The sequence below is a fragment of the Hydractinia symbiolongicarpus genome, chromosome 3, assembly GCF_029227915.1.
Source record: "Hydractinia symbiolongicarpus strain clone_291-10 chromosome 3, HSymV2.1, whole genome shotgun sequence".
Lineage (NCBI taxonomy): Eukaryota > Metazoa > Cnidaria > Hydrozoa > Anthoathecata > Hydractiniidae > Hydractinia > Hydractinia symbiolongicarpus.
The window spans coordinates 19,669,789-19,696,537 of record NC_079877.1 but is presented as its reverse complement, the minus strand read 5'-3'; the positions used below and the strand labels follow the sequence as shown (position 1 = coordinate 19,696,537).

Genomic DNA, 26,749 nt, shown 5'->3' with positions numbered 1-26,749 from the left:
TGTTTCTATATTACTCTGCTAGTTGTATTAATAATACTATATGCAACTGTAACAGAAGGGATGTTATAGTTAAAATTGTTGATATATTTGTGATATTACACTACTTCTCTCAGGCGCCATCGTTCTAGGTTTCTCGTTTGACCTTTCTACTCACAAATTAAAAAATATCACTTCAAATTATCATACGCAAAGTTAGCAAAATTAATGTTTCATCCCGGGATGTGATTACTCATCCCGAGATGAAAATATGCTGATTTCATCCCTCGTTGAGGCTCACGTGTAAACACTTTTCGTTTCACGCCGGGACGAGTTCCATCCCGGGAAGAGATTTTGTCCTGTATGCGTATAAACGTGGTCTAAGTTTCCTGACAAAGACAATGTAATGTTTTATTGGTTAATCTGAGCTTACAAAATTATCGTTATCATCGTGCGTAACTTCTCACTGAAGATTATTATTGGGATGGTTTATCTAGCTTTCCAGATATAAAAGAAGACAACAGGCTCTGGGGTCAAGGTTAGAATTTGACAGCCTACAGTAGTGCAATTAACTGATCTTAGATTATTTTTAACCGTAAAATGAAACAAATGAACAGGAAAACAAACAAATTTTACAAGGTTCTCATGTGGAGAAACTTGTAAAATTCGCAAATCAACTATTTATAAAAAATTTATTATTTGTTGTATCATGTGCAGCTGCGAAATGGAAGCGCCAAAAAGGAAAAGAAAAACGAACTTAAGAAAAATTGCAATATCGTGGACATTAAGATACTGTTTTGGGCCATTTAATAATTACTTCATGCTAGCGGGTAGATAGATCTTCCCGTTTTTTCATGACGTAGCGTGACGGTAAATAAGGGGTCGATAGGGAATAGTAATAATTAGTGTTTTAGTTTAGAATTCGAACGTTTGTAAACATGCATTTCAGTATAGTTTTGGCTTTGAACATACTGTTTATTCGGGAGTAAAAATGGCGACTTCATTTGCCTTCATTTTCCACAGCGTATAAAGGCAGATTTGCTTGTCAAAACAAACACGTTGTTATTGTAAAGTGTGTGGCAAAACATGAGAAAGGAATCTTTCCCTGAGCTGATATCTCAAGTCATTGCTCTAATTAAAACATGGAGGCATGAAAGAAATGCTGCTTAGCCTATAAAAGGCACTATTCTATCGCCTTGGAAACACTCTTCAAAGAAAAGTAAGCGAATTTCATTTGTATTCACAATGAATTAAATTAACAATCTTTCATAAGAATAATAATATTATTTGGACCTCTTTTCTTTGCTTTTTTAGGTGCAGCGGATTTATCAAAAACTCCGGTTCCGGCTCCCACCTCTTCTCCCGCTTCTAAAGTTAAGGAAACTTTCACAATTGATGAGGGAGAGAATTATAGGTTGGCAGAAAAAACTCCGTCCGAACAAAACAAAAAAAGCTGAACAATCAAATTAACATAGAAAATGAGATGTTGGTTGTATTGTATCAGAAGAGAGAACTCAATCAGTTGACCAAAAATGCTTAAAGTGGAACAAAAACACATAAAGAAAACCTTGACAGCTTCAAGAAGAAGCTGGGAGAACTAAAGTTAAACCGACAACGCCAAAAAAGTACTAAAATGAACGGAAACGCAAAATTGATGCATTAGATGAAGTAACAAGGACAAAATCACAAGCCGCGTTTGCGGACACTGCCATTTATATTTTAAAAGTATCAAATCGAAACTATTTATTATACCGCCGAACAAAAGAATCGCGTGCAGTTGCCAAAGCTTTGAAAAGTGCGACCCCAAAGAGTTGCAGCCCGCCGGCAAAGAGAATTGCTATATGCATTGCGTTTCAGGAGCTTGAAAGAAGTGAGGACTCAACCGAGCGTGACGTCACGTAAAAGGGGTCTTACATGAACAACCTTTGAACAACCTTTTTAAGGTCATTGCTCACAATGACGAACTCAAATATTGAAATTATCAAAAAGTTAATTTTTTCATTCCGGTGAATTTTATCCGTGAAAATAAAGTCCCTTAAAAATTGGCCCCGCAAAAACTTACCGTTTAGATTTTTGACAATAAAGTACCGCATTTTCTTTACTGATTGTAGCTTCTTTATAATTAACGGACACTACAAAAGCCGGGCGCTTTTTCACGGATAGACTTGGTTACGCCAGCGAAACTCCGGTCAACGTCTCAAAGAAAATTTTGTAAAAGAGCACACTATTATCCGTCCATTTCATTCACCAAATGGACTTCTTCAAGTTTGTTTTTATTTAGCGGACACATTTTTTAGATCTATTTATAATATACCCAACTAATTTTTAATCTATCTAATCAATGGAACTAAAGATGAAATTTCAATTCATCTCAACACAAGCATGAAGTTATTTCACAGCTACTATACCAAATACCTTAGTTTGTAGCTTATGTCCCTCATCGTGGCCTACCGTTTTATTCACTTTAAAATGAGGTTTGAGGTAGAGTTGGGAACTTTAATTTATTTAACAAAAAAATGTCCTGAAAATAATATACTTTCTAAAACGGGGATACCTCTAATTAGTGGAACTTTTGCACCAGTGATCTTTGCTAATCTTAGGGATTACTATGAAGTTTTACAATCTTTTGGCGCTGATTCCACAAGCTTAATTCGGCTGATGGCTTACAAACACAAAGAAAAACATTTTAACATTTCCATTTTATTTTGTAAGAGTGAAATATTTTCCACTAAGAACATTATTACGATAAAGGTTCAACCAAGGGTACCTTATCAGGAACAAAAAAGTTGGAAAAACATTAGTCGGCAAAAATAAAAAGTCACTTTTTGCCGACTAAATTTTTTAATTTAGTCAGTTTTTGCCGAGTAAGTTTTTGAATTTAGTCACTAATAAAGAATAATTGCACATTCCTCTTGTTATTGCTACAATACAAAATAATGAGACATTTGTATTCTATTACTTATACCAGCAAAATTGAAATTTCTTTTTGCTCCAAAAGTTAAAAAAAGTAACTCCACAAGCAAACACAAAAAAACACGCTGTAATTCCTCATGTTTCAATTTTTTTAAAATGGTATTAATGCTTCTTCAGATTAGAATTCTTTCTTAGTAACAAAAAATGCCAAAAATGGCTTAAAGGTGTTCAAATGTGAGTTTATTATGATAATTTGATTCATATTCACACGATAAGGCTGAAAGGTCAAGCAGTTAGTTATGTTTGCTCGAGAATTTTGAGAACTCAAAAAAAATGTATTTTTCTGGATGGATAAGTAAAAGAGCCGGTGAATTATCATGGAATTCCTTAATATTCATCTTTAAACTGACCCCTTTCCACGCCTCTTTTCATTAGCTACAAGAATAAACTTGCTCTCTAAAGTAAAACACAAACACAATTTTAAAAATAACAAAAATTTCTTACTATAGAAGAATGTTATTATTAGCAAGAAACATCATAAAAGAACATGTTTGGACTAAAATAAATGTACAAAAACGTATCAAACTTGAATTACGCATATATGTTATAAGTTTCCTGTGTTTCAATTTAGGGAGTTTTCTACAAAATTAGATGAATTTACAAAAACATAAATAAAAAAAAGTTAGTTAATTAATTAATTAATTAAATAGTAACCTTGCAAGGGTTTTGAAATTTTGACAGTAAAACACCTAAATCTTGTTAAGTTAAATGAGGTAGCCTACAAAATGCAAAAAGTGCTGACATGTGCAATAAAAAGCCTGGTTGGCATAAAAAGTCTGTTTTTTAAATTTGACACAACTTATGCAAAATATATACATTTACTACTATAGAGGCATTTGGTAGACATGTCTACCAAATGATGCTATAAGTGATAATATATATGGTGGTGTCTACCAAATGAGCCTCTTAGGAAAGGCAACGTTATTTGGTGGACATGACAATGTATTTTTTAATCTCGGTAAGACCTTTACGTACCCCATGCAAAATGAAAGTTTTTGAGGTGATGCGCAAAATTATTTACTTATAAGTGACGTAAATTTTTAGAAATATGTATTGTCTACCAAATGCTTCATTTTTGGACTTTGCGACCAAATGATGCTATTAGTAGTATATATATATATATATATATATATATATATATATATATATATATATATATATATATATATATATATATATATATATATATATAATATATATATATATATATATATATATATATATATATATATATATATATATATATATATATATATATATATATATATATATATATAATATTGGTAAGGTTAAAAAGTAAATACGACTTGTATACAACTTAAAGTTTCACGCATCATGCGATCATCAGGTATACATATAAAGTATAAAAAACTTTTACAAACGTTTTATATAAACTGCTAGTAATCACTTTAAATATATATATAAATATATATAATATATATATATATATATATATATATATATATATATATATATATATATATATATATATATATATATATATATATATATATATATATATATATATATATATATATATATATATATATATATATATATATATATATATATATATATATATATATATATATATATATATATATATATATATATATATATATATATATATATATATATATATATATATATATATATATATATATATATATATATATATATATATATATATATATATATATATATATATATATATATATATATATATATATATATATATATATATATATATATATATATATATATATATATATATATATATATATATATATATATATATATATATATATATATATATATATATATATATATATATATATATATATATATATATATATATATATATATATATATATATATATATATATATATATATATATATATATATATATATATATATATATATTCACGCTGAAATAACTGGGCATGTTTCCTGCAATTACCGCAGGAATAAATTGTGGCGGATTTTGCAACTTTAGAATCTAAAAGTGACCGATCCGCAAAAATTAATTTCTGTCAAAAAATTGAAAATTGGCCTTTGGCAAAAATAATTCCATTTTTAAGATTTTAAATATTATATATTTGCCAATTTCGAGTTTTTGTCCCAATTTACAAAAAGACTTTCAAAGATGGTGGATATTTCAAAAACACAGTTTTTCATAGCAGATTTAAAATTTTGGTACAGGACCGTAGAATTTATCGGTAAAAATACATTATCAGCCATCAGACTTTTTGTCTGTCATTTTCAAAATAATGAAGTTCTTGGTGAAAATCTGCTTCGCTCCTAATACAATGTATAATGCGTGTAAGTCATATTGAAGAAGAACTACTTTGTTCATCACTAACATACTGCCAAGCAGTGAGCGGGATTCCATCCGCGGTCCCCAGAACTGGGAGCCGCTTGGCAGTATGTTAGTGATGAACAAAGTAGTTCTTCTTTAGTATGAGTATTTTTTCTCTTGAATACGGTCTTGATATATTTAGTAGCATTATCCTCATAATTTACTTTATGGGGCATTAATTTGGATTGTGAAATCGAAAATGGAGCGTTTGATGGTCCCTAATTTTCGCAAATTTTCCTTCTTGCAAAAGTTTCTTCCCTTTGTTTACAAAGTATTGTGTAATTTTTTTTCTTCTTTTCTTATAGGTCAAGCGAAAGAACAACGGTTTACTTGGTTACTTGTTTACACACGTTTACTTTGTTACTTATTAATCTCTTGTCAGACTTGGACACTACCTTGATCTTACAATATACTTTTACATATTTATAACTTATAGAATAGATTTTTTTTACAATAAAAAATAATATATATAAAAAATATATATAGCTAGCTATATAATTTTACTGTTCTACTTTGTTGTATTTTTACGATCTAGGCATATCGCATTGCTATTGGAACTTTCAGTTCAACCACTCAGCTCAGTTCAGAACTACTGTTTCTGAAGAAATTTTCTCGCTCATATTAAGGCCAGCTCCATTCTGTTCAATTTTTGTGTAAATATTACTTTGGCTTTTCTAATGGCTAGTGACGTTTAGTCCAACCCCGGGCCTGTCAACCCAGATAAAATAGTAATGGGCTTATTTCATCAAGGTCATTCTAGATTTGGAGAATCAGCGGGTAGCCAATGCGTGTGCAATGCTTTGTGGGCTATCTGTTACCCTTCTATTGCGTCTGTGCGTTACTGGACTGAATGGGATCTTGATCGTAATTTGACACTAGGGAATGATCTTTACGTCAGCCTTTATGTTACACCAGTCAATATCTTGCTTTAGACGAACTGCCCAATTCAATCGCAATTGAAAACGGGAATGTTCAAATTGAAAAGTCAAATACCTATTTATTTGAACTTTTGAGAAATAGTACTTCCTTTCTCCGTGCCCAGTAATATGCCAATGATCTCACGCTATCTCGCAGTGGAAACCAAGCATAAGAAGTGAGACGATATTTGAACTAATATCGTTATTCAGAGGAAAGTGGGTAAATTTTATTATCTTGAAGCGGAAGCTCAGTCGCGGTGACCTCAAGGCCTAAGGGCCTCTAGTTAAATGATAGTATAGTATATAAAAATTATGTTCTTTTTCAAAGTGTACAATTTATGTTAACAGAGAAAGTTCTTACCACATTCTTCTAACCCATATCTCTCTGGAAAATCGTAAATGTGGTTAGGTTTTTCTTCAGGCAACATTGTATTTTGCTGACATCGTATGTGATGGGTATTTCACACTATTTCCTTAAAATCGTCTAATTCTTTTTATACAAGTGGAATCATGATAAAAGCCAGCAGCTCTCTAAAAAAATGCTGTATAAACGCACCTTTTTATAGTTCTAGAATAACTTTATAGTTCCATTTTTGAGAATAATTTTTTTAAAAGATTTGTCTGTCACAAGAGTTATTGGAATCATAATGATTTTCTGTGATAAGCCAGTTTAAGCCCTCCCTCCTTGAAGTACTTTTCGAGTCTTTCGTGCAGCTCTTTCTACCAGCGCTCAATTTACAAATTCTTAGACCTTAAAATAAATAATTATACCTGGTTCGAAGTTGAAGGACCATAGTAAACAGAATCAGTTGGGTCAGCAAGATCGCCCTTATTATTACGTAGATATGCCTGCCATCACTCCAGTTTCTGTACCTCTATCCATTCTTAAATATGGTAGTAACATTCTTGTCTCGTATAGATATTCCAAAAACCAACTGCCTATGATTTTAGGTTTGGAATTTGTAAATTTGGTGGTAAAGCATATTTTGGCACGCTTTATTTTAAACCCAGGTTGACGAGCTTTCAATCTTTCTCTGGGTATATAGCATACATCTTGTCATAAACTCTCTAGGTACCTTTATATCATATTTTTGTCGCATTTTATTTTGAATTGCCCTATATCCTAGCAATTTCCCTGGTCCATTCTTCTCATTCTCCACTGCAGCCGTCACCTTGCTTATGCCAACTCCATAGTCAGTGTAATAAATATTGAAGTGTTAAACGTCTATCTACAGTTCTAAGACTCCGATTGTAATTAGAGAAATCTCTCATCATATAGTCTATTATCTCGACTCGCTGCATGCCTTGCAACACATAAGTGCTAAGGACTTTTTTCAACTCGTTGTTGAAACGCCAACCATTTGTTACAACCGCCATGTTTGTTTACACTTTTCCCGCGCAAGCTCTGCGGGGGAGTGTATTTATATAATGGCAGTTCCCGGTCAGGTCACAAAACAAAATTAATTTTTAAAAAAGGTTTTAAAAATTATTTAGATTTAAAAATTTAAAACAATTTAAACTGTTTTCACAACCAATTTGGATTTAATTTTACTTTTTTTATTAAATGCTTTCTTTTTTTTTTGGCAGCTCTTTGCCACCATACTGTGGTAATACGTCAGATCTGATTTAATTTTAAAATTATCCAGGTTATTAAAAGCCCTGGGCTGCAATATTTTTTTCTAATCGTAAAATTAAGACCTGAAGGGTTTAAAGTGTTTGCTTAATAGTCTTTTTAATTGTCAGCAATATCTAATAACAATGCGCAATGCAAGAATTACGTATTCGTTATTATAAGCGTATTGTTTATCTTGTGAAGTCTATTTCCTATTCCTGTACAAGTTCTTTTTATCACACTCTGTTTTACAATACTGGCCACCGATGGCGTTAATTCAATTGGTGTTAACTACTTGAAAAACAACAATAATTTAATTGGCGCAAGAGTTTCCGATTGTTTTACCGCGTTAATTTCATTGATCTATAGTTTGAGGAATTTTTGAAAACATAAATTTTCTGTAATAAGTTCATACATATGAAGAAATGTAAGATCAAAGCGGACACCAGTCTAAAACCAAAACAAATTTCCTCTCAAAGTGCCTGCTTTAGGTATGTTAAAAGGCTCATTTTCAGTACAAGCAAATTAAATTTTAGAAAATCTGTTTAAACGTTAAAATATATACCAATAAAAGCGTAAATCCTGCTCTGAGTGAAAAAGTATTTATTTGTAGGCGATCCAAGACGACCCTATCCTTTGGATATTGAAATGCGCTGTGGGGCATTGGGTCAAATGTCCCAAAAAATTCCTCCTTCGAATGGCAAAAGCAACTTCATCTCAAATCCAATAGACATGACCGATGATTTTAAAAGCGAAAGCCTCCTAGAACGTCAAGGTAGGTTCAAACCGCTGTTTATTTAATGAACTAAATTTAATAATTTTCGACAATAAAGTAAAATAAAGTTCTTGCTTGCTCCCTAGACTCTCTCCCATCTCGAAATGAATCAACTACTTCAAGAAATAGTGGTATTTGGCAAGCTCCATCTGAAGATGTGGTAAGTGTGATTTAACTACCTTAAGAGTGAAATATTAACGTACAAGTTTGACAAGTTTTTTCAAAATTGTTAAAGTACAGCTAAATTAAAATATTTAACTACTTTTAATTATCAGAAATTTACGCGGGACTTAGATTTGTATGGAGTTATTTGTGGGATAAAATTCGTGTTTGGTCTTGTTGTGTCGTAAAGCATTCGTTATTTGGTTTTACGTTTCGTCGTAATACTCTTCGTCGCGGCGAACAGTTTTCGCCACAGCGTGTTATTGTCGTACTTTACTTTTATCGTAATAGTCTTTGTCGTGACATTTCTCTCTTCGTTGCGGTATCGTAATGGTACAAATTTAATATGAAATCACAATTCCTGCTGCCTATTTTTTATGGAGTTTAACGAAACGAAGGAAAACTGGAAAAATATTTGATATGAGTTTTAATTCTGGTTGATTACTGTTCATTGTATTGTATTGGGCAGAACCAGACACCAGAGGAAAGTAAAAGTGGACATTTTCATTTTCGTGGTAGCTAGCTCAGGGTAATTGTTTTCTTTTATGTTGAGCATGATTGCAAAATACATTGCGTTTTGCTGGGTTTTTTAGCATCATACACGATTTTTTTATACTGTTTTTCGGCTAATATCTAGATCTTAAGTTGCTTAAAGAAAGAAAGATTTTGAAGCCATGTATTAATATTCTTTCTACTTTATGGAGCTTCTGCGGTGATTTCTTGAAATTAGTTCACGAAATTCTTTATTCCATGTGAAAGAGCATGAATTGAAGTACAATGCAACGAACACAATACGAAGGATTATACGACTCGACAAAACGTAAAATCACACAATGCACAATGATACGCCACGACGAAAAACACTACGACGCGACAAAAACCACGGCCTAAAGAATTATTCACCACGACGCAAAGCACTACGAGACAATGAAAACCATGCTAGAAGAAAAGTCACAACGCTACGAAAAGCACACACAAATATTATCCAACAAATAACTCCATAGTGTTTTGGCGGTTTGCCAAGATCAATGGTTTTCGCGGATGTTCAAAAATTAAATTTTGTCGAAAGTGAAAGAAGTAGCTTTTTTAATTTCAGAGTTGAATTTCTGATCTTAAAGATTGGATAGCAACCAACTTTTAGTACTATATCAATAAAAGAAAGCAGTTGATACTTGCATTTCCGTAAAAGAAAAAAAAAGAAAAAAAATTTAAAGGAGAAGTAACGAAAAAAACTACATTTTATGTAATAAAAACATTATGACATTCTAACATTCTCACAACATGGCATCAATTTCTTTAAATTTCTCTTTTTTTATGTCCATAAATTTGTTTCCAAAAGCGATAAGCGATTGCATCTACGGTCGTCGCCATTATCGAACAAAAGCCAACTTGGTTCGTATTTATTTTGCTGTTTTGTGTCGTTACACGGCGTACATAGTTTAAAAAGATTTGTAGATGAATGAAGTTTCGCCCACATCTAGCCAGAAGACCCAGCATATTCTTTCTTCCAACAGGAAATAGTTGAGGTGGAAAAAATTACGCTGGGTCTCAAACGAATTTTTGCGCTCTTTTTTATTGGTTAATTCTATTGTTCTTTGCTCACATGGTCGGGAAACCTTTGGTTTAACTGACAATGGGTTCACTCACCTGAATAAATATAATTAATTTTTGCATTGTTTAAGAGGGTAACATGTGACCACGTCAGTTTTGTACTCATTGGTTTATTGTAATTCGGGGTTTGCTGTGAGGTGGATTTGAATTTTAGGGATTTGCTCTGAAATTTGTTTGCGTCTAAGCTTTTGTTTGAGAGAAACTGAATTAGATATCCTCAAAGAGTAAAGAGTTCACAGATTCAACGCTCATGAAGCAGAATTTACTAAGAAAGAATACACGTAAAAATATCAAAGGAATATTGTAACACCTGCCTACTAATTTCATATTCTTTCGTTATTTCTCAAACATATACACGGAAGATTATTACAGTCAGAGTGCAACTATGGATAACTTCGAGGAAGGAGCTGCTTATTATCATTGCTACTAGCAATAGCGTTATTAAAAATAGTGAAAGAAAAAGGCCTCTTGAAATGCGCATAGTTTGGGTTAAAAAATGGTTAAAGGTACTGTCCGATTAAAAATCAACTAAAATTTTGACAAAAAATTCTTATTTGGAACTAATTTCTATAAAATAATTAAATAATTATTTGTTTTCTTTCCTAACACTAACTGAACAACATCTCATTCTTGTTTACAAAAAAGCATGCGGTCTCTCACTTCGATTGTTTATATGGATGGCGGATGATAGGCACTAAAGCGAGGCTGAAATAATATGTCGCGTGTGACGTATTTACCTGGAGCGCGCCGAACTGACCAAAATAGATAAAACGTGGGCCAGGGCTGATATTTTATTATATGTTTAAAAATTTTGGTAATTTTACCCCCTGAATTGTGAAAGACCGCTTTTTATGAATTATTCATATGGAATTAAAAAATCGAAGGCGAGAGATGTGTCTAGACCTTAAGGTAAACACACACTGTGCTAATTCTGTACGAACCTAAGTAAGAAGCTTTCGCTAATAAAACTTGAAGTTCAATATGACTTTAGCCTTAGGGTTGCATAGTTGTTTCAGCTACTCTAAAGACAACCAATCAATAATCAAAAATTAGTTTCCTCTTCGCTAGATGTCCCGCCACAGAGAGATTAGACTCAGATCGCACATTCAGTAAGGTTGAGAGGCAGAATAATGTCGTGGTGCGCTGTTGTGAATTGCACTAACAACAGTCGAAAAAAACAGGATAAAATTTTTTTTTCGCTGCTCAAGGATCCAAAAAAAAATCTTCCGTATAAGGAAAAACCAAAAGTCAGAGAAATATCTGAACGGAGGAAAGAAAAGGATGTTAAGGAGGTGAGTGGGGGCTGGTAACTAGGTGGTCGTTCGAAACTCTCTGTCATGGAGTGCCACCAAAGATGTTCACAGCGTACTCTTCAATAAAACCACCGCTCGGAATTCTTCGTGTTCCGTAATACATTTTTTATCTGAAAAATATTACAATATTACTCAATCACACTCGCATCTAAGAATTACTCATGAAGGAGTAGAAACTTTTATACCATGTAATTGAAAATATTTAATAGAGTCCAGTCTTTTTCAGGAGAGGCGTGCGATCGCACGCGCACGCCTTGGCACACGCCTAAATCGTTTAAGGCGTGTGATTAATCGCACGCCTGAAAAATAAATATTGAGTTTTCAAAATCAACCTATAAAATCCATAGATCTCAGAAATTATTGAATAGTCCTGGTCCTTTTAATCCACGAGCAAGCCTATTCATAGCCAACCTGACCATCCTAGCTAATTCACCGACTCCTGACTTAGTTAAAAGAACTACGTAGACATAAATCTCTTTTGCCTGGCCCCTTCGTCGTTGGTAACCAGGTCTTACACAAGAAATCCAGCCATGCGGTTCTTAACTAATGCGGAGGTGAACGCCGACGGAGCACGGATGAAGCAAGTCTGCAAAACTGCACTTACAGGCGGAATAGACATTTTATCATGGATTTAATTGTAGATAATTTTTTCATTTGACAAAATAATTGGAAACCATAGCAGGTCCGAATTTAATGGATTTTTTCTTTATGCCTGTAAAACCGAAACCCACGGACGGTATAAATTTTTTTCTGTAAAAATTTTGTTTAAGTGTAGCTGAACTTTTTGAATGAATTTTGAAGTTTTATTTAAGCCACGTGGATAAAGATTTTTTTTAATTTGAAAACAAAGCATATTTTTGCCTATTTGCTTGTGAAAAATAAACAATAAATATAAAAATGACAGTATAGTCATGCATACTATTTCGGACATGTAGAAAAGGAAGTTAGGATTGAGAGAGTCGCTATACCAGTACACGCTCGATCATCGTGTTTGGGGTTCACGATTTAAAACGTCCCCCACTTTTCTACCGCAAAATGAATGCGCAACAAAAATAACCTCGGAGCCCGTATCGCAGGCGTAACATTCTTTGCACGTGCGTTTTACATCGCACGCGTTACTTGATTTACACGTGCGAATCATCGCACACCTACTCAAATATTCCTGAAAAAGACTGAGAGTCTGTCTCGTGACAGCAAAAACATTCTACACTTCAGAGGGCATCCTCTCACATTTAGGAGTAGGAGCAACAAGGTTTCCAATATTATGTTCGTCTACGTCTTGAAAAGTCGGAACTAGCTCATCATTCGCTGTTCTTTCCGGCTCGAATTGAAATCTTAGAACCTGCGAATTATTTTCATTCATTGCTATCTTCATGAAGAACTTTTTTAAACAAAGGAAAAAAATTATAAATAAACATTTAGTCGTTCGCCTAATAAGAAGCCAGGTAACTACGTCACAAGCAAAAATGTGCTGAATAATGAATTGACCCAGTCCTTTTGCCGCGTTCGAAAGTTCATGAAGATGGTGGAAGATGCTTTATCCAAAATGCCATTCCGTGGTTTAAAATTTTAAAATTAACTCTTTTAAAATACTTCGGCATTAAATATGGCTTCCTTTAGTCGCACTTATTACCCAGATCCCCGATTTACCCAGATTTTATTGGTAATTGAGCCAGCAGTGTCATTAAACTGCTCCTGCTCCGTTGGTACATCATAAATGACAGATGGATCGTATTCAGGGAACTCTTCAACCACAGACGTCGCATGATTTTCTTCTTTTTTAGAGACAATGTTGATTATGGATGAAAACTTTTTTTTTCATCAGCCAAACCGACTCTTCCCGAAAACGCCGATTTTTTTGGTTTTGGTTTTGGAAGAGGTTGGAATTTTTTACTTAAATATGTTAATCCTATAACTTTTGGTCTTTCCACAACCAAATTGCCTTCCTTAGGAGCATGAAATGATAGGTCATTTAAAGCCTGAGTCAAGGTTTCATGAAGATGGTCTAGTGCATCATTATTATACACTATGAATGACAAGCTCTTGATTTGGTTTAAAATTTCTCTGCAACACGAGGCCTTAAACCTATTTGGGAAACATATTTTAGGAATAGAATCTATTAAAACGGACTCGGTTTCGACATCATTAATGTCAATAAAATCGTTCTACATTTGGTTATCTTCTAAAGTAACCTCCTTGCTAATAACTTCATGATCCAAGGATGAAAAAAGGAGATAAAGTGTATCGCGACGATAAAGATTTCCAGGATACATCTGCGACATTGCCACTAATGACGGATAGGATATGGTTACAGGGCAACAAGGTTTTACGACAATCCAAGCAAGTACATGGCGAATAGTTGTTTCGGTTACCCAAAAAAACCGCGTAGTTATCAGCCGGGACAGAACTTCGTACCAAAAAGGTTTTTTTCCAACAATCACAAAAGGAGTTCCGGACCAAAGGATTTGTTGGGGTGACTCCTTGTTCTTGATATCTTCGAAGAGAATCTTGTGATTTTTTAAATTAATATCTAAAAAATTAAGTTGGTAACACACACAAAAATTTTCTTTTTTAAAGAAGACTACTGCTTTTTGTTTCTCTTGGTCAAAAGATCAACCTTTTTTATTATAACTTAAAACTCCGAATGATTTATCTTTTTGATAAACAGAGAAATGGGATAATGATTTTATCTCGAGATTTCTAACTGCTACATTGACATCTTCCATGGATTCGAATATATATTTCTGTTTTTCTTTTTACAATCTACAAAGTATCCAGTGGAAAAAAATTTTCGATTTTGATTTATTTCTAGCTTTTATTTTTTCTTTATAATATCCAAGAATAATAAAAAAAAACTTCGACAACTTACCATCTAGAATTTCATTATTCGTTTTATTTATTTCGATTATTGAACGATAATTACAGTTTGAAAGGTTTTATTTTAGTTAAAAACTTCAACGGTATACAAAATCTCAAAAACACGTGCGTGTGTGTCCCAGGCTTTTTCCGCGAACCCCTGCTAAATGCGCACCCAATGCATTTCGGTATTACGCAACAATACGTCATATTTGAATGACGTAATTCTAATAATAATTTAAATTTAAAACCACGGAATCGCATTTTGGATAAAGCATCTTCCGAAGATGGTAGGCTAGTGCAGCAAGATTAAAACAAACAAACGATGGTGTTAAGTATTGGATAAATCTTTGTTGTTTAAGAGTGCAATCTTCGTTATTTTTGATACTTAATAAAATAAAAGAAAAGATATTGTTTTTTAATCGGACAGTACCTTTAAGAAGAGATAGTGGCGCTTATCATAGCTTAATTGCTCAGAGATTTTGAAAGTTTTCGGCGTTATTTAAGAATGAATACAGCAGCTTTTGAGGTAAGCATATTTCAGACGCATAGTACTTTTTTATCAATCTCGAATCCATGTTTCTCTATGTTCCATTATGGGTATGCGTGTTGTTGGCAACCTCGAACACAGGGCTGTATAGCTCTTGGATGACCGTGGGAACGAGGTTACATCGTGGGTTTCAAGGGTGTACATCCCTGCAGGGGGTAAAATGAGATAAAATAGCTATGCTATAACTCTATTATGCTATAACTAACAGACATGTTCACCCTCTTCTTGCGGAATTGGTTGGGCCGAAGTTGGACAAGCAAACAACAATGATGAGAACGCCAATCCCCCCTGAAGAAAAATTAGCTGTTACTCTTAGTTTCTTCGCCACTGGCGAGTTGCATGAAAGCCTAATGGTTCAATTTCGGATCCATAAAACAACTGTCACAGTTAATACCTGTTGTTGTGCAGAGATATATAATACGTTGAGAGAAATCTACTTGAAAGTTCCAAGTACCAGGAAAGAGTGAGAGGAGTACGAACATGAAACAATGCGACGCTGGTAGTTTCCAGATTGCTTAGGTGTAACTGACGGCGAACATGTTGCTATTATTCATCCAGGTGACAGTGGATCTGATTTTTTTAAGAGTTTTTTAAAAGTTTTTTTTCTATAGTGTTATTGGCACTTGTAGGTTATGAGTTTGGATTACCATTGCTCGTCATTTTTTCCTAAAATTAAACAAGTAAAATACTGTTTAATTGTAATAATAATTTACCTCTGATCAGTACTCAAGTGAGATTCGGTTGTCGTAAAATTCCTACTTTCAAAGACAGAGCTTCAAAATGTATCACCATTTTAAAGGAAGGTGTGGGTAGGGCACTTGAATACTTATCAGAGGTAAATTATTATTACAATTAAACTGCATTTTATTTGTTTAATTTTAGGAAATAATAATTTAGCCTCTGATCTAAGTATTCAAGGGAAATTTTAAAAGCCACATTTTGAAGAGAAAAGAAATGACAATTTCGAACTTTTTATTTGATTTTTTGCCTGAAAAATACCAATAAAATGAAATTACTGTTGGTAACTTGATTATGTGTACAGATGTATACCGTAACAATGTCAACTTTCTTTTTTCCTTTTATATAACATAATACAAACAACTTTGATGTTCTAAAAGCAAATAATATGTACATGTTTGAGTTTAAGGAGCACTAAATTTAGCAACCTTGTTGTAGGGTTTTCAGAAACCAAGCCACAATATTCAATTTATAGTGTTTTAAGAAAATACTCTCTGAGAACCATCCTGCCGCTTTGTTAATATCTTTCAGTGAAAGACCTAAGTTATTAGCTTTGCTTGTGGAGGCTTTCCGAGTTGAGTGGCATGTGAATACTGTAATGTCTATGCCTGCTAATCCTAAGAATGTCTTCACATATCTTGTTAGCGTAGCTGTCTTCACTGGATGATGTGGATAAGTATATGAGAGAATCAAGTTCTTTGGTTGGCCTGGGAGATTCTTCAAAACACCAAAGTACGCATATTTTTGGTGTTTCGAATTTCTGGAAAGTTAAGGGCTCTTGGTGTTTTCCTGGGCGTGTAGTCTTAACGATTGTTGGAATGTAGAACGTTGACAAAAATCGAGTTGTAGGACTCCAATGGTTTGGTTCCAAATGTATATCTTAATCACAACAATGTTCATGAATTGAGAGTACCAGGGTTGGTTTGGCCAGTCAGGCACTACCAGAATCCCTGTAGCCTCATCATTGCATATTTTTTGGATAGCTTTTGGCAAGCAAATGAACGGTGGGAAGGCATAGAACTCTAAATGCTTTCAATCAATAGTAAAAGCATTTACTGCTATACAATTTGAATCAGGCCTGAAAGAAACATACCGATCCAGTTGATTAATAATGCGGGTTGCAAACAAGTCTATTTTTGGAGTGAAATTTAAGGCATTTACTGCTCTCCTGAAGATCTCTCTATGGAGCATCCATTCTGTTCGGTTTTCTGTTTCTCGGGATTCTCTATCCGCCTCAACATCTTACATTTGCTGTAATCCAGCTTTTTCTTGCCATTGCCCAATCCCAAATTTCATGGACTACTTAATCCATTCCTAAAGATTTTGTGCTTTCCATTTTGTTTATTCCTGCCACTGAATATATCATAACAAGGAGAGCAGCTTTGTTTCTTCTAGAGTGAAGTGACCTCTCGTACGGGTTTCATTTCTACGAGTTCCCTATCCTGTCTTGCAGGCGTCAGTAGTAATATAAAATTTTGGGTTACCCCTGGCAATTGGTGCTAAACTGTTTCTCAAGTTGTTTAGCAACCAGCTTATTTCCTCTTTTACGGGTGAGAAACTAATGTCAAACTTTCCAAAATGTTTCCTAAGACACGCTGTCTTAAACCTCTCCATAACTCTATAATAATACGCCTGTTCTGTGTGTCTGTAACAGGCAAAGTGGATATGTTCATTTTCCTTTGATCTTACCGAAATTTTCTCTGAAGTAACCAAAAAAGGCATGCCTAATATGTTAAATTTTCTGACGTTACGGCGCGACGTCAATAACACTACTTTAACGTCAATATCCTATATTAAATTAATGAAGCTGTTACAGTGCACTTAAAAATTTGAGGCCAAATAACTTGGAAACGAGGTGGTGACGTCAATGATTTTTCACCGCGTGAGTAACTAGGGACCACCTGGGACCAATTTGGGTAAGTTTCCCAAACTTGGTTCCCGAATCCGTTTCGGAAATGACGGGTTGATGACGTCATCACAAAACCTACAAACCCCAATATCTCTGCAACCGTTTGTCAAAAGTACATAATCCTATACATTTTCTTGATTAGCATTTCAAGATCTATACGATGAATGCAACGGGTGTACGAATTTGTGAAGAAATTTGTTTTGAAACTTTTGGTAGGGATTTTGCTGACGTCAGCAAAATTTTTAAACCCTTATATCTCCTTAGGCGTTTGTCAAAAACATACGATACTATACATTATTTCGATCAGCGTTTCAACCTCTACACATTACAGACAACAAATGACTAAGTTTCACCAATTTTCTTTTTGTATATGCACTGCTGACGTCAGCAAAAATCTAAAGCAATCTATATTTCCATTGTTCTTCTGCGTCTTAGTGGATTTTTCCACGGGCCTTATCGACTAGTAACTCTATAATGGAGTTTCCCATGTGGAACTGCTATGAAACAGCTATTAACTTTTCCAATGATTTTAGCTAATTTTCTAATTGTGAGTATTTCTCTACATAGTAAATTTATATTCCCTTTTTCTCATCTGTCAAGTAAATAATCATTCTCCTTGTATCAATCATGACACCCAAAAATTCCAGTACCTGGCCTGGTTCAAATTTGGACTTTTCTGGGTGAAGAACAAAACCTAGGCGATTTAGCAAATTAATTATTTTATCGATATCATCAAGACACCTTTCTTTAATTGTATTCATGGTAATTTTATCATCAATGTAGTCTGCCAACAATATTGAGTAGTTCTTTCTGAGAATGGCCAAGGGTGGCTTCATCACCTTAGTAAATTTTCTAGGGCCTTCCGTATATCCGTTTGGCAACACCAAAAATTTGAAAATCTTATCATTATGTTTAAATTTTAGCAGTTTTTGGTGATCTGGGTGAATAGGTATACTATAGTATGCATCTTTGATATCTAACTTGGCCAAGTATATGTTTGGTCTAATCAAGCAAAGTATAGAAGTTAGCGTTTGCATTTTAAATTTCTTCTTTTCAACAGACTTATTTAATTCTTTAAAATTCAGGATAAGCCTGAAGCCACCATCACTCTTCTCAGTTATAAATATTGGTGAGATATATTCTCCCTCTTCATGATCACATTCTATTATTGCTCCCTTAATGAGCAATTTAATAATTTCTTCATCAATAAATCTTCTACCCCTATTGTATTCTGGATAATTTCTGTGATTTATTGTGGGGAAATTTAGTGTTGATATTTTTATGCCACTAATCGTTTCCAAGATTTCTTGATCGCTAGTTATACTTTCCCACCGTTCAAGCGTCCACCCTTAAACGCTGAAACTTTCTTATTTAGGAAATTTTTTAATTTCAAAATATCCCATACCGGGGGAATCTCCCCATTTAACTTTAGGGTTTCTTCGTGTATAGTGGACCATTCTTTTGGAAAGGCTTTTAAAATTGCTTGTTGTTGTTGTTGTTGTTGTTAAAGTTTCTGTTGTTGTTGAAACTCTTATTGCTGTTGTTGTTGATGTAATCTCTCTGGCCCAGGTTTCTGTTCTCTACCCTCCCCAAGGAAATTGTAGGAAAGGCTCTCGTTTGACGAGGTTTCAAATTTTCTTTTTGGTCTTTTGTCCTTATTACTGAGAATCTCTTTTAATTTATTCTTCTTTTTAAGTTGCTTAAGTCTCTCGCAAATGGACTCCCCAAAGAGGAGTTCGGAGGACTCAGAAGCCTCAGAGGCCAGCTTTGAATATCCCTTAGGGAGGCAGGCTTCATCAAGTCTCTCCGGAGTGTTTATAGACTGGGAGACTCTGCCGGCCAAAGAAAGGGCCTCTTTTAAAGCCAACATTGGCTCTTTTGTACTCAAGCTTTTTGACTCGGAAAGGTCAGAAACTGCACTCAACAGCATTGTCACTGACGCCGAGTGTTGGCTTAATATCCCTGGATCTTTACATCCGTTAAGCGAGTGAATGTCTCTTTGGGATTAAAAAAGGGCAGTTAGAGGGTATCTTGGACCCTTCCATCTTTTTCTTGCACACCTTCATTGACTTCTGCCAATATATTTTGGCAGCAGATGCTATAGTCGAGGATATTTCTTTTCCAGTAGCCTTTGAGTCATCCTCGTACTCATCTAGGGTGTGTTGCCAATAAGATTGGTCACTTTGAATAGTTTCCTCCATTCTACCGCTTGTCTGGTCCTCATCCCCATCACTCTGGTTGCTTGTTGCTTTGTCATTATTTCCAAACCAAAGGTTGGAACCTTGAATAGAAACAAAGTCTTTTTTGCTTACCTCTGCTGCTTGCGTAAGGACAGTTTCATCAACGTGCCACCTTCATCGAAAGAGGTGGCAGGTTTTCTTTTAGCAGGTTGTCCGTGCTTGATTGCTGAGTTCCATCTGGAGCATTAGGCAAATAAGTTGGGTTCGAAATTGCACCCACAAGAGTTTTCACTGACTCTACTAAGCTGTCTATTTGTATTTGTTGTTTCGACAGTACATTATTGATAATAGACATATCCTGCTTTGCAGCAGCTTTGACATAGTTTATAAGGTCCTTGCAATCAATAGTGTTACTTGCAGATTCAGCTATATTGTCATTAACAACAATTCATTGTTTTGACCATCCGTCATAACCTTGTGTGGTTAAGTGGTAACAAACAATGAAGAAATAAAAGTAATACGTAATTGTAAAAAATATTGATACCTGTTGTTTTTGCACCTCTTTTCGTAGCAGCTCACGAAATTGAAAGAGGAATTTTACGACAACCGAATCTCGCTTAAATACTTAGATCAGAGGCTAAATTATTATTAAAAAAAAAACGGTATGTTTACGACGGCTTTGCTCAACAATAACTGAAGTTCCCATTTGGACCCTGTTATGAAATTAACCATTTCAAGAACATGCTTCGTCTGCACAAAGTACTTGTTTATTTGTTTGTTTTATTTTTTATTTACTTTCACAGCTACTCATTTCATGTGGGTAAAAGCGCAGTTTTAAAAGAAAAAGTGTCAATGACGTCATATTTCAATAGAAGTATGCTAATGCTGTACACAACTCATTGTTTGAATATTAGTTCTTCGCTGAGTATAATCAAAGAATAACGAAAAAATATTCGAAAATTTTATTTTTCTACAAGATACACGGGGAAATAATGGAAGAATATTAATATACTCAAGTTATTCTTCTAATTATTCTTCTGTGTATATCGGCCTTTAACGGAATAATTAATAGCGTATTGTACCGAAAATATTAAAAATTTTTTAACAGAAGCAAACAAAATAGTTTAGCTACCATAACAGAAGAAATTATTTGCGGAAGAAATAAGTGCGGAACTTTCTTTTGCGGAATTAATTTTTGCGGACTTTTACCCAAATTCGCAAAAATTAATTCCGCAGAAGTTAAGAAATTTTGATCATCCGCAAAAATAAATTCCGCAAAACTTTTGAAATTTTTCATCCGCAAAAATTAATTGCGCAAATTTTTCAAAATACTTCATGCGTTAAAAATCAATCTGTTGACTTTTCTTTGCGTTTAAAGGCCTCTTTAGCTTGACGATCTATGTCGAAATATTTTCGATATTTTTAGTGACGATATTTGATCTACATTTGTTACAGCTTAGTATTCTTTTTTGATATTTTGATGAAAAATAGAGAGATGATATTCCACAAATCGGATGTTTTTTATACACTTAGGTACCAAATTCGGTTTTTCCCGACTTTCGATTTACCAAATTTCTTGCTTCCGCAAAAATTTCTTCCGCAATATCTCTTTTCAGGTCGCTATTCGCAAAAATTTCTTCCGCAAATAATTTCTTCCCTTAAGGTAAATAAAATCAAAATGTATTGATTTTATTCAGCAATAGTTAAGCAAAGATCAAAGAATACCGACATCCGATAGTATATGTGACTCCAAATGTAGCAACTTGTGCAGAATTATCATGCTGTAAAGTTTCACTTTTGAATTGAATGATAGTTAACTTAGCTTTCTCCGAGGATATCAAATCCAGTTTCTCTAAAAGAAAGCTTAGACGCAAACAAATGTCAGAGCAAATCCCTAAATTTCAAATCCACCTTATAGCAAACTCCGAATTACAATCAACCAATTAGCACAAAACTGGGCTGGTCACGTCTTACCCTTTTAAAAAATTCAAGAATTAATTATATTTGTTCGGGTGATTGAGACCATTTGCGCTCAAAACAAAGGATTTCCTGATATTGACCACGTGGGCAAAGAACGATAGAATTAACCTTAAAAATCCCGATTTCCTGGTGGAAAGCAAAATTATGCTGGTTCTCCTGGATAATAGAATGAGTGAGAATGATTGAAGCTTTGATGTAACAAATTCAACGCATGAGGAATAACTTATTGAATAACTGTATTTGAACGTAAATTAAATTATTACAATCTAGTCGATAAGGCCTGTTGAAAATCCACTTAGGCAGAAGGACAATGGAAAAATAGGTGCATATACAAATAAAATAGGCAAAATTTAGTTTATTCGTTGCCGGTAATGTGTTGAGGTTGAAACGCTAATCAAAATAATGTATAGGAGCATATGTTTTCGACGGACGCCTAAAGAGATTTAAGGGTTAAAAAATTTTGTTGACTTTAGCAAAGACACGCTGAAACACAAAATTTCCTTTCTAAAAATTGCTATACCTGTTGCCTTCATCGTATACATCTTTAAACGCTGATCAATATGGGATCATGTATCTTTGACAAACGGTTGCAGAGATATTAGGGTTTAAACGTTCTTTGATGACGTCATCAACCCGTTTATTCCGAAACGGATTTGGGGACTCAGATTTGGGAAACTTACACAATTTGGTCCCAGGAAGTCCCTAGTTACCAACGCATTAAAAAATGACTGACGTCACTACCTCGTTTCCAAGTTATTTGGCCTCAAAGTTTTAGTGCATTGTAATGGTTTCATTAATTTAAAGTGAGATATTGACGTTGAAGTAGTGTTATTGACGTCGGAAAATTTAACATACTAGTTGGTGGCCCGTGGAAAAATCGCACTGTAACGTCAGAAATGTAACATTTGAGACATAAGTAAAGCCTGTGAAAAAATTCACTGGGGTAGGATAAAAGTAAAAAAGGAAGCGTCATTTGGATTTTTATGACGTCAGCAACCCATCCACAAAAAAAATATTTTTGGAACCTTGTTTTCACATATCTTCTATTGGGTTGAGCTTAAAGCGCTGATCAAGAAAATGTATATGAGCATGTGCTTTTGATGAACGGTTAATGAGATATAAGGGTTTAAAAAAATTGCTCACGTCACCAAAGACCCGTCAAAACACACAAAAATTGTTTTTAGAATTTTGTATACCTAATACCTTCATCGTATAGATCTTAAAACTCTGATCAAGAAAATGTATAGGATCATGTACTTTTGATTAACGGTTGAAGAGATATTAGGGTTTAAGGGTTTTTGATAAGATCATCATCCCGTCTATTCCGAAACGGATTCGGACACCCATGTTGTTCCGACATTTAACATTTAAGACATGACTTTTTCGGCTACATCAAAGGAAAATAAACAATCCACTTTGCCTGTTACAGAGAGCCACACAGTCTTTGTATTATTATAGAGATTTCTGTTACCATTTGTAGAAACTTTACACGAATAATTTATCGTCTAAAAGGACCTTAAGACAGGATTTTACAGACAAGCACTATAGTTTTGTATTGGAATTCTAATAATCTGAAAACAATTTAAAAATTTCAAGCTTATGTTATAAAGAAACAATTATAAATAAAAACCAAAAAAAATCAAAACAACAACATGCATATTGCAGTTGCAGATACAATCTATTTAAACAATTTTTTCAATTAAATGGAAAAAAGCAATTCTCACGAAAGCATCTAAACTTCTCTTTCGATGGTAAAGACCAAGAGTAAACTATTGATTACTAGCAATATATCGACAGCCCATCTATATAAACAAAACACAGCACTGCTCAGTTTCAGAATCAGCTCATTAGAGAAAGTGTTGTGCCGGGAATTGTTTTGTTTGTTTTTATGAAAATAACATTTTGTATGGCAACATGAGTATTGAAGTCACCTTTGTGTAAATTGCTGCTTGAATAGGATGTACATTAGATGCTTAACTACTAGACATCGTTAAAATTTAGCAGCAGACGTTGCATATGTTCTCTGTTCGGGGTTCAAGCAACCTAAAATATGATTCAGTTAGTTGGTCTGTCTATCATTCCTTTTGTAAAATGTGTACTTTTACTCTGTAAATAATCAGAGTTTGTCTGTTTTTTTGATCAATCAATCACTAGCTACATTTAATTTAACTAACTTTTGGTATGTGACGTAGTGGAGTATGTGAGGAAAACAAAACTCCCTAGAAATATTGCGACGCAACTGTACATTTTTTAATAAAAACAAATGGAAAAAAATGGAAAACTGTATACTTCTGCTAGTTTTGCAAACGTTGTCCAACAATAGTTTTTTATACTGTTCCAAAATCTTTTCTCATACGCTCATACGAAATCATAAGGTTGCTTTTCCTTAGTCTGACCAAATAATCTACTATGGGTCAGAATTATCAAATCATGGCAAGTATTAATCAAGTATTAATTGCGGCCTTAAAGAGTGAAAAATGTTATCGCCGCTTTAACAGCAATGCTTCAAGCTTCTACAAAATACTTCACTACGCCACTCGGCACGTACTCATATCTGCAAGCCGAAAATTATTCTGCAAGAAAAAGACATTTATGCGCTGTAAGCTGATTCAAAAAAAGGTGTTTTACTTTTACTTTTTTGAATTGTTTTAACCGGGATTACAAAAATGGTTGGCTTTAAAATTATCATCACATCCTTCATCAACACCTTGCAGACAAAACGGAATAAGAACCTGAGCATAAGTATTTTTAGCATTTAACGATGCAAATACAGGTTCAACTTAGCACTTTGCACCACAGTTAAGAGAATAGGAAATTTGGTTTTTGATGTTAAAGTATTTGGCGAAAGGTCGCAAAAGTTTCTGTGTTCAGAGTAATAACCATGCTACCGCAACTAGTCTACCAAAACAAACTAAAACTGATAGTACAAGTAAAAACAGCTTCATTCCCCACAAATTCTATTGTGATACACCAGTTTAATTGTACGAAGAGGCGTCATCATATGTAATAAATAAATGACTTACTTTGATGTTTTTTCTTAGCAAGAAAGTAAAACAGAATTCTTACTATATATATACCTACCTATATATATACCATATAATTATGAAATGTTGCAGCACATCAGCCAGTGTATTGTCACCAACATGTAGCTAGGACATGTAGCTGTGCAAACAAATTTCCAGTGATTTTAAGAGCTAAAAATAATTATCCCAGGAAATAAGTAAATTGTCGAAACTAACTTCTATATTATACAACATGTCAGATGTAGCGCTACAGAATAAAACATATATGTACCTTTTGGTTGGTCACTGCCTATTCTGCAAAATGTGTTTGCTCAAATAATATTCAATTGATAACATCATAAATAAAGGACAAACAAAAATTTTATCAATTAAACTGTAGTCGTAATCATGATTAAGCCTTTGTACCAACATAATTTAAGTTGAACATTCCGGTACTTTACAATTTCTTCGAACTGGTTAAAAAATTTGGGCTTAAACTAGTTTTATCAATTCCTATGTAACTTATTTCAACCACAAAAATTGCTTTTAACGGTTTTTAAACTTGTAACTGTGTTAAAACAGATATGCTGTAAAAAATGCCTTATCGGCGTCCCCGAGAATGCCTAAATTAAAAAACTTAAGAACAATGTATATTGGGCTCTCTTTCATCAATCTGGTCTAAAACTATACCATATCAAATTTTAAGCCATTGTTTTAATTTTTGCACAAGTTATTGGACTCTTACCATTAGCGAAAAGTATGCTTCTTTATACTACCCACATAAACTTGACACTTAGACTAATCGGTTAGGAATTATGGGAATTTTTTTTTGACAAGACTTAATTTAATGTAATTGTGACTAACGGAGTGTGGTTTCTGTACGGAGTAATACTCCGTATAGCTGCTATACGGAGTTTGGTTTAGCTATACGGGGTCTGCCAACGAATGTTCTTAAAGTGAAATATTGCAATATATGACTGTAACTGTTTTCGAAAAAAATAAAAAATAATCACCAAAAAAACAAGTTAAAAAGACAAGCACGTTCCTTACTTTTTATCCGTCGTAAACATACGAGGTATATTGTAGTTATACGGAGTGTGGGAACATTAGTTTGATTACAAAAAAAGGATTATGGCATACAGATTGTGAGATACCGAGAGTATTTATGCAGAATTCGCTATGTGGAGTATGCAGAATTTGCTATATCCTTATCCGTATGCCATACGGAGTATGCTATACGGACTATGCCATACGGAGTATTCTATACATAGCTGCACACTTCGGATCGAACATAATAACTTTACGTATATTTATTGCACATTAAAAAAATTATTGCATCTCATTGCAGCACACATGTCGGGAGTCACCATGCCTTGTTAATTATTGCTTTCATTTGGTCCGAAAAGCCTTTCATTGCTTTCATTTGGTCCGAAATTTTAATTACACGGTATCGGTTGAAAGTTTTAATAATTATAAAAAAATACAGGCACCTCGAATACCATAAATATGGGTCAAAGCAGTCAGGTTTTTGTAAACCAATCAGAATACGTTAATTCCGCCGGCAAGCCAATCAATTTGCAGGAAAATCCTTCGGATGTCAGTCGCTTTTTACCGTATTTATCTACGCAGCCACAGAAGAGGAAGGTCCGTAAAATAAAGCTCAACGGTCGCAGGGCCTGCGGGATCAGAGGACCCTATTATATTTTACGGTTCTTAGTAAAAATTATGTTAGTCGCGTGACGGCGCTGACGTACACTGAAACCGTCCCTGATTATAACTAGCTAGGAAAATAGTGCTAAACGGCTTCCTGAAGGTTCAAAATGACAACAGGCAAT

General features: G+C 33.9%; 1 protein-coding gene across 4 annotated transcripts in view; it reads left to right on the top strand.

Annotated features, from left to right (window-relative positions):
• Nucleotides 1–26,749, top strand: part of LOC130636120 (mediator of RNA polymerase II transcription subunit 4-like) — a 77,662-nt gene that overhangs the window by 39,099 nt on the left and 11,814 nt on the right. For all 4 annotated transcript variants that reach the window (XM_057445743.1, XM_057445744.1, XM_057445740.1 and 1 more), the window contains 2 exons: nucleotides 8,452–8,613; nucleotides 8,700–8,773. In XM_057445743.1, coding sequence (XP_057301726.1) covers nucleotides 8,452–8,613; nucleotides 8,700–8,773 — 236 coding nt within the window. The remainder of the gene's footprint in view (nucleotides 1–8,451; nucleotides 8,614–8,699; nucleotides 8,774–26,749) is intronic.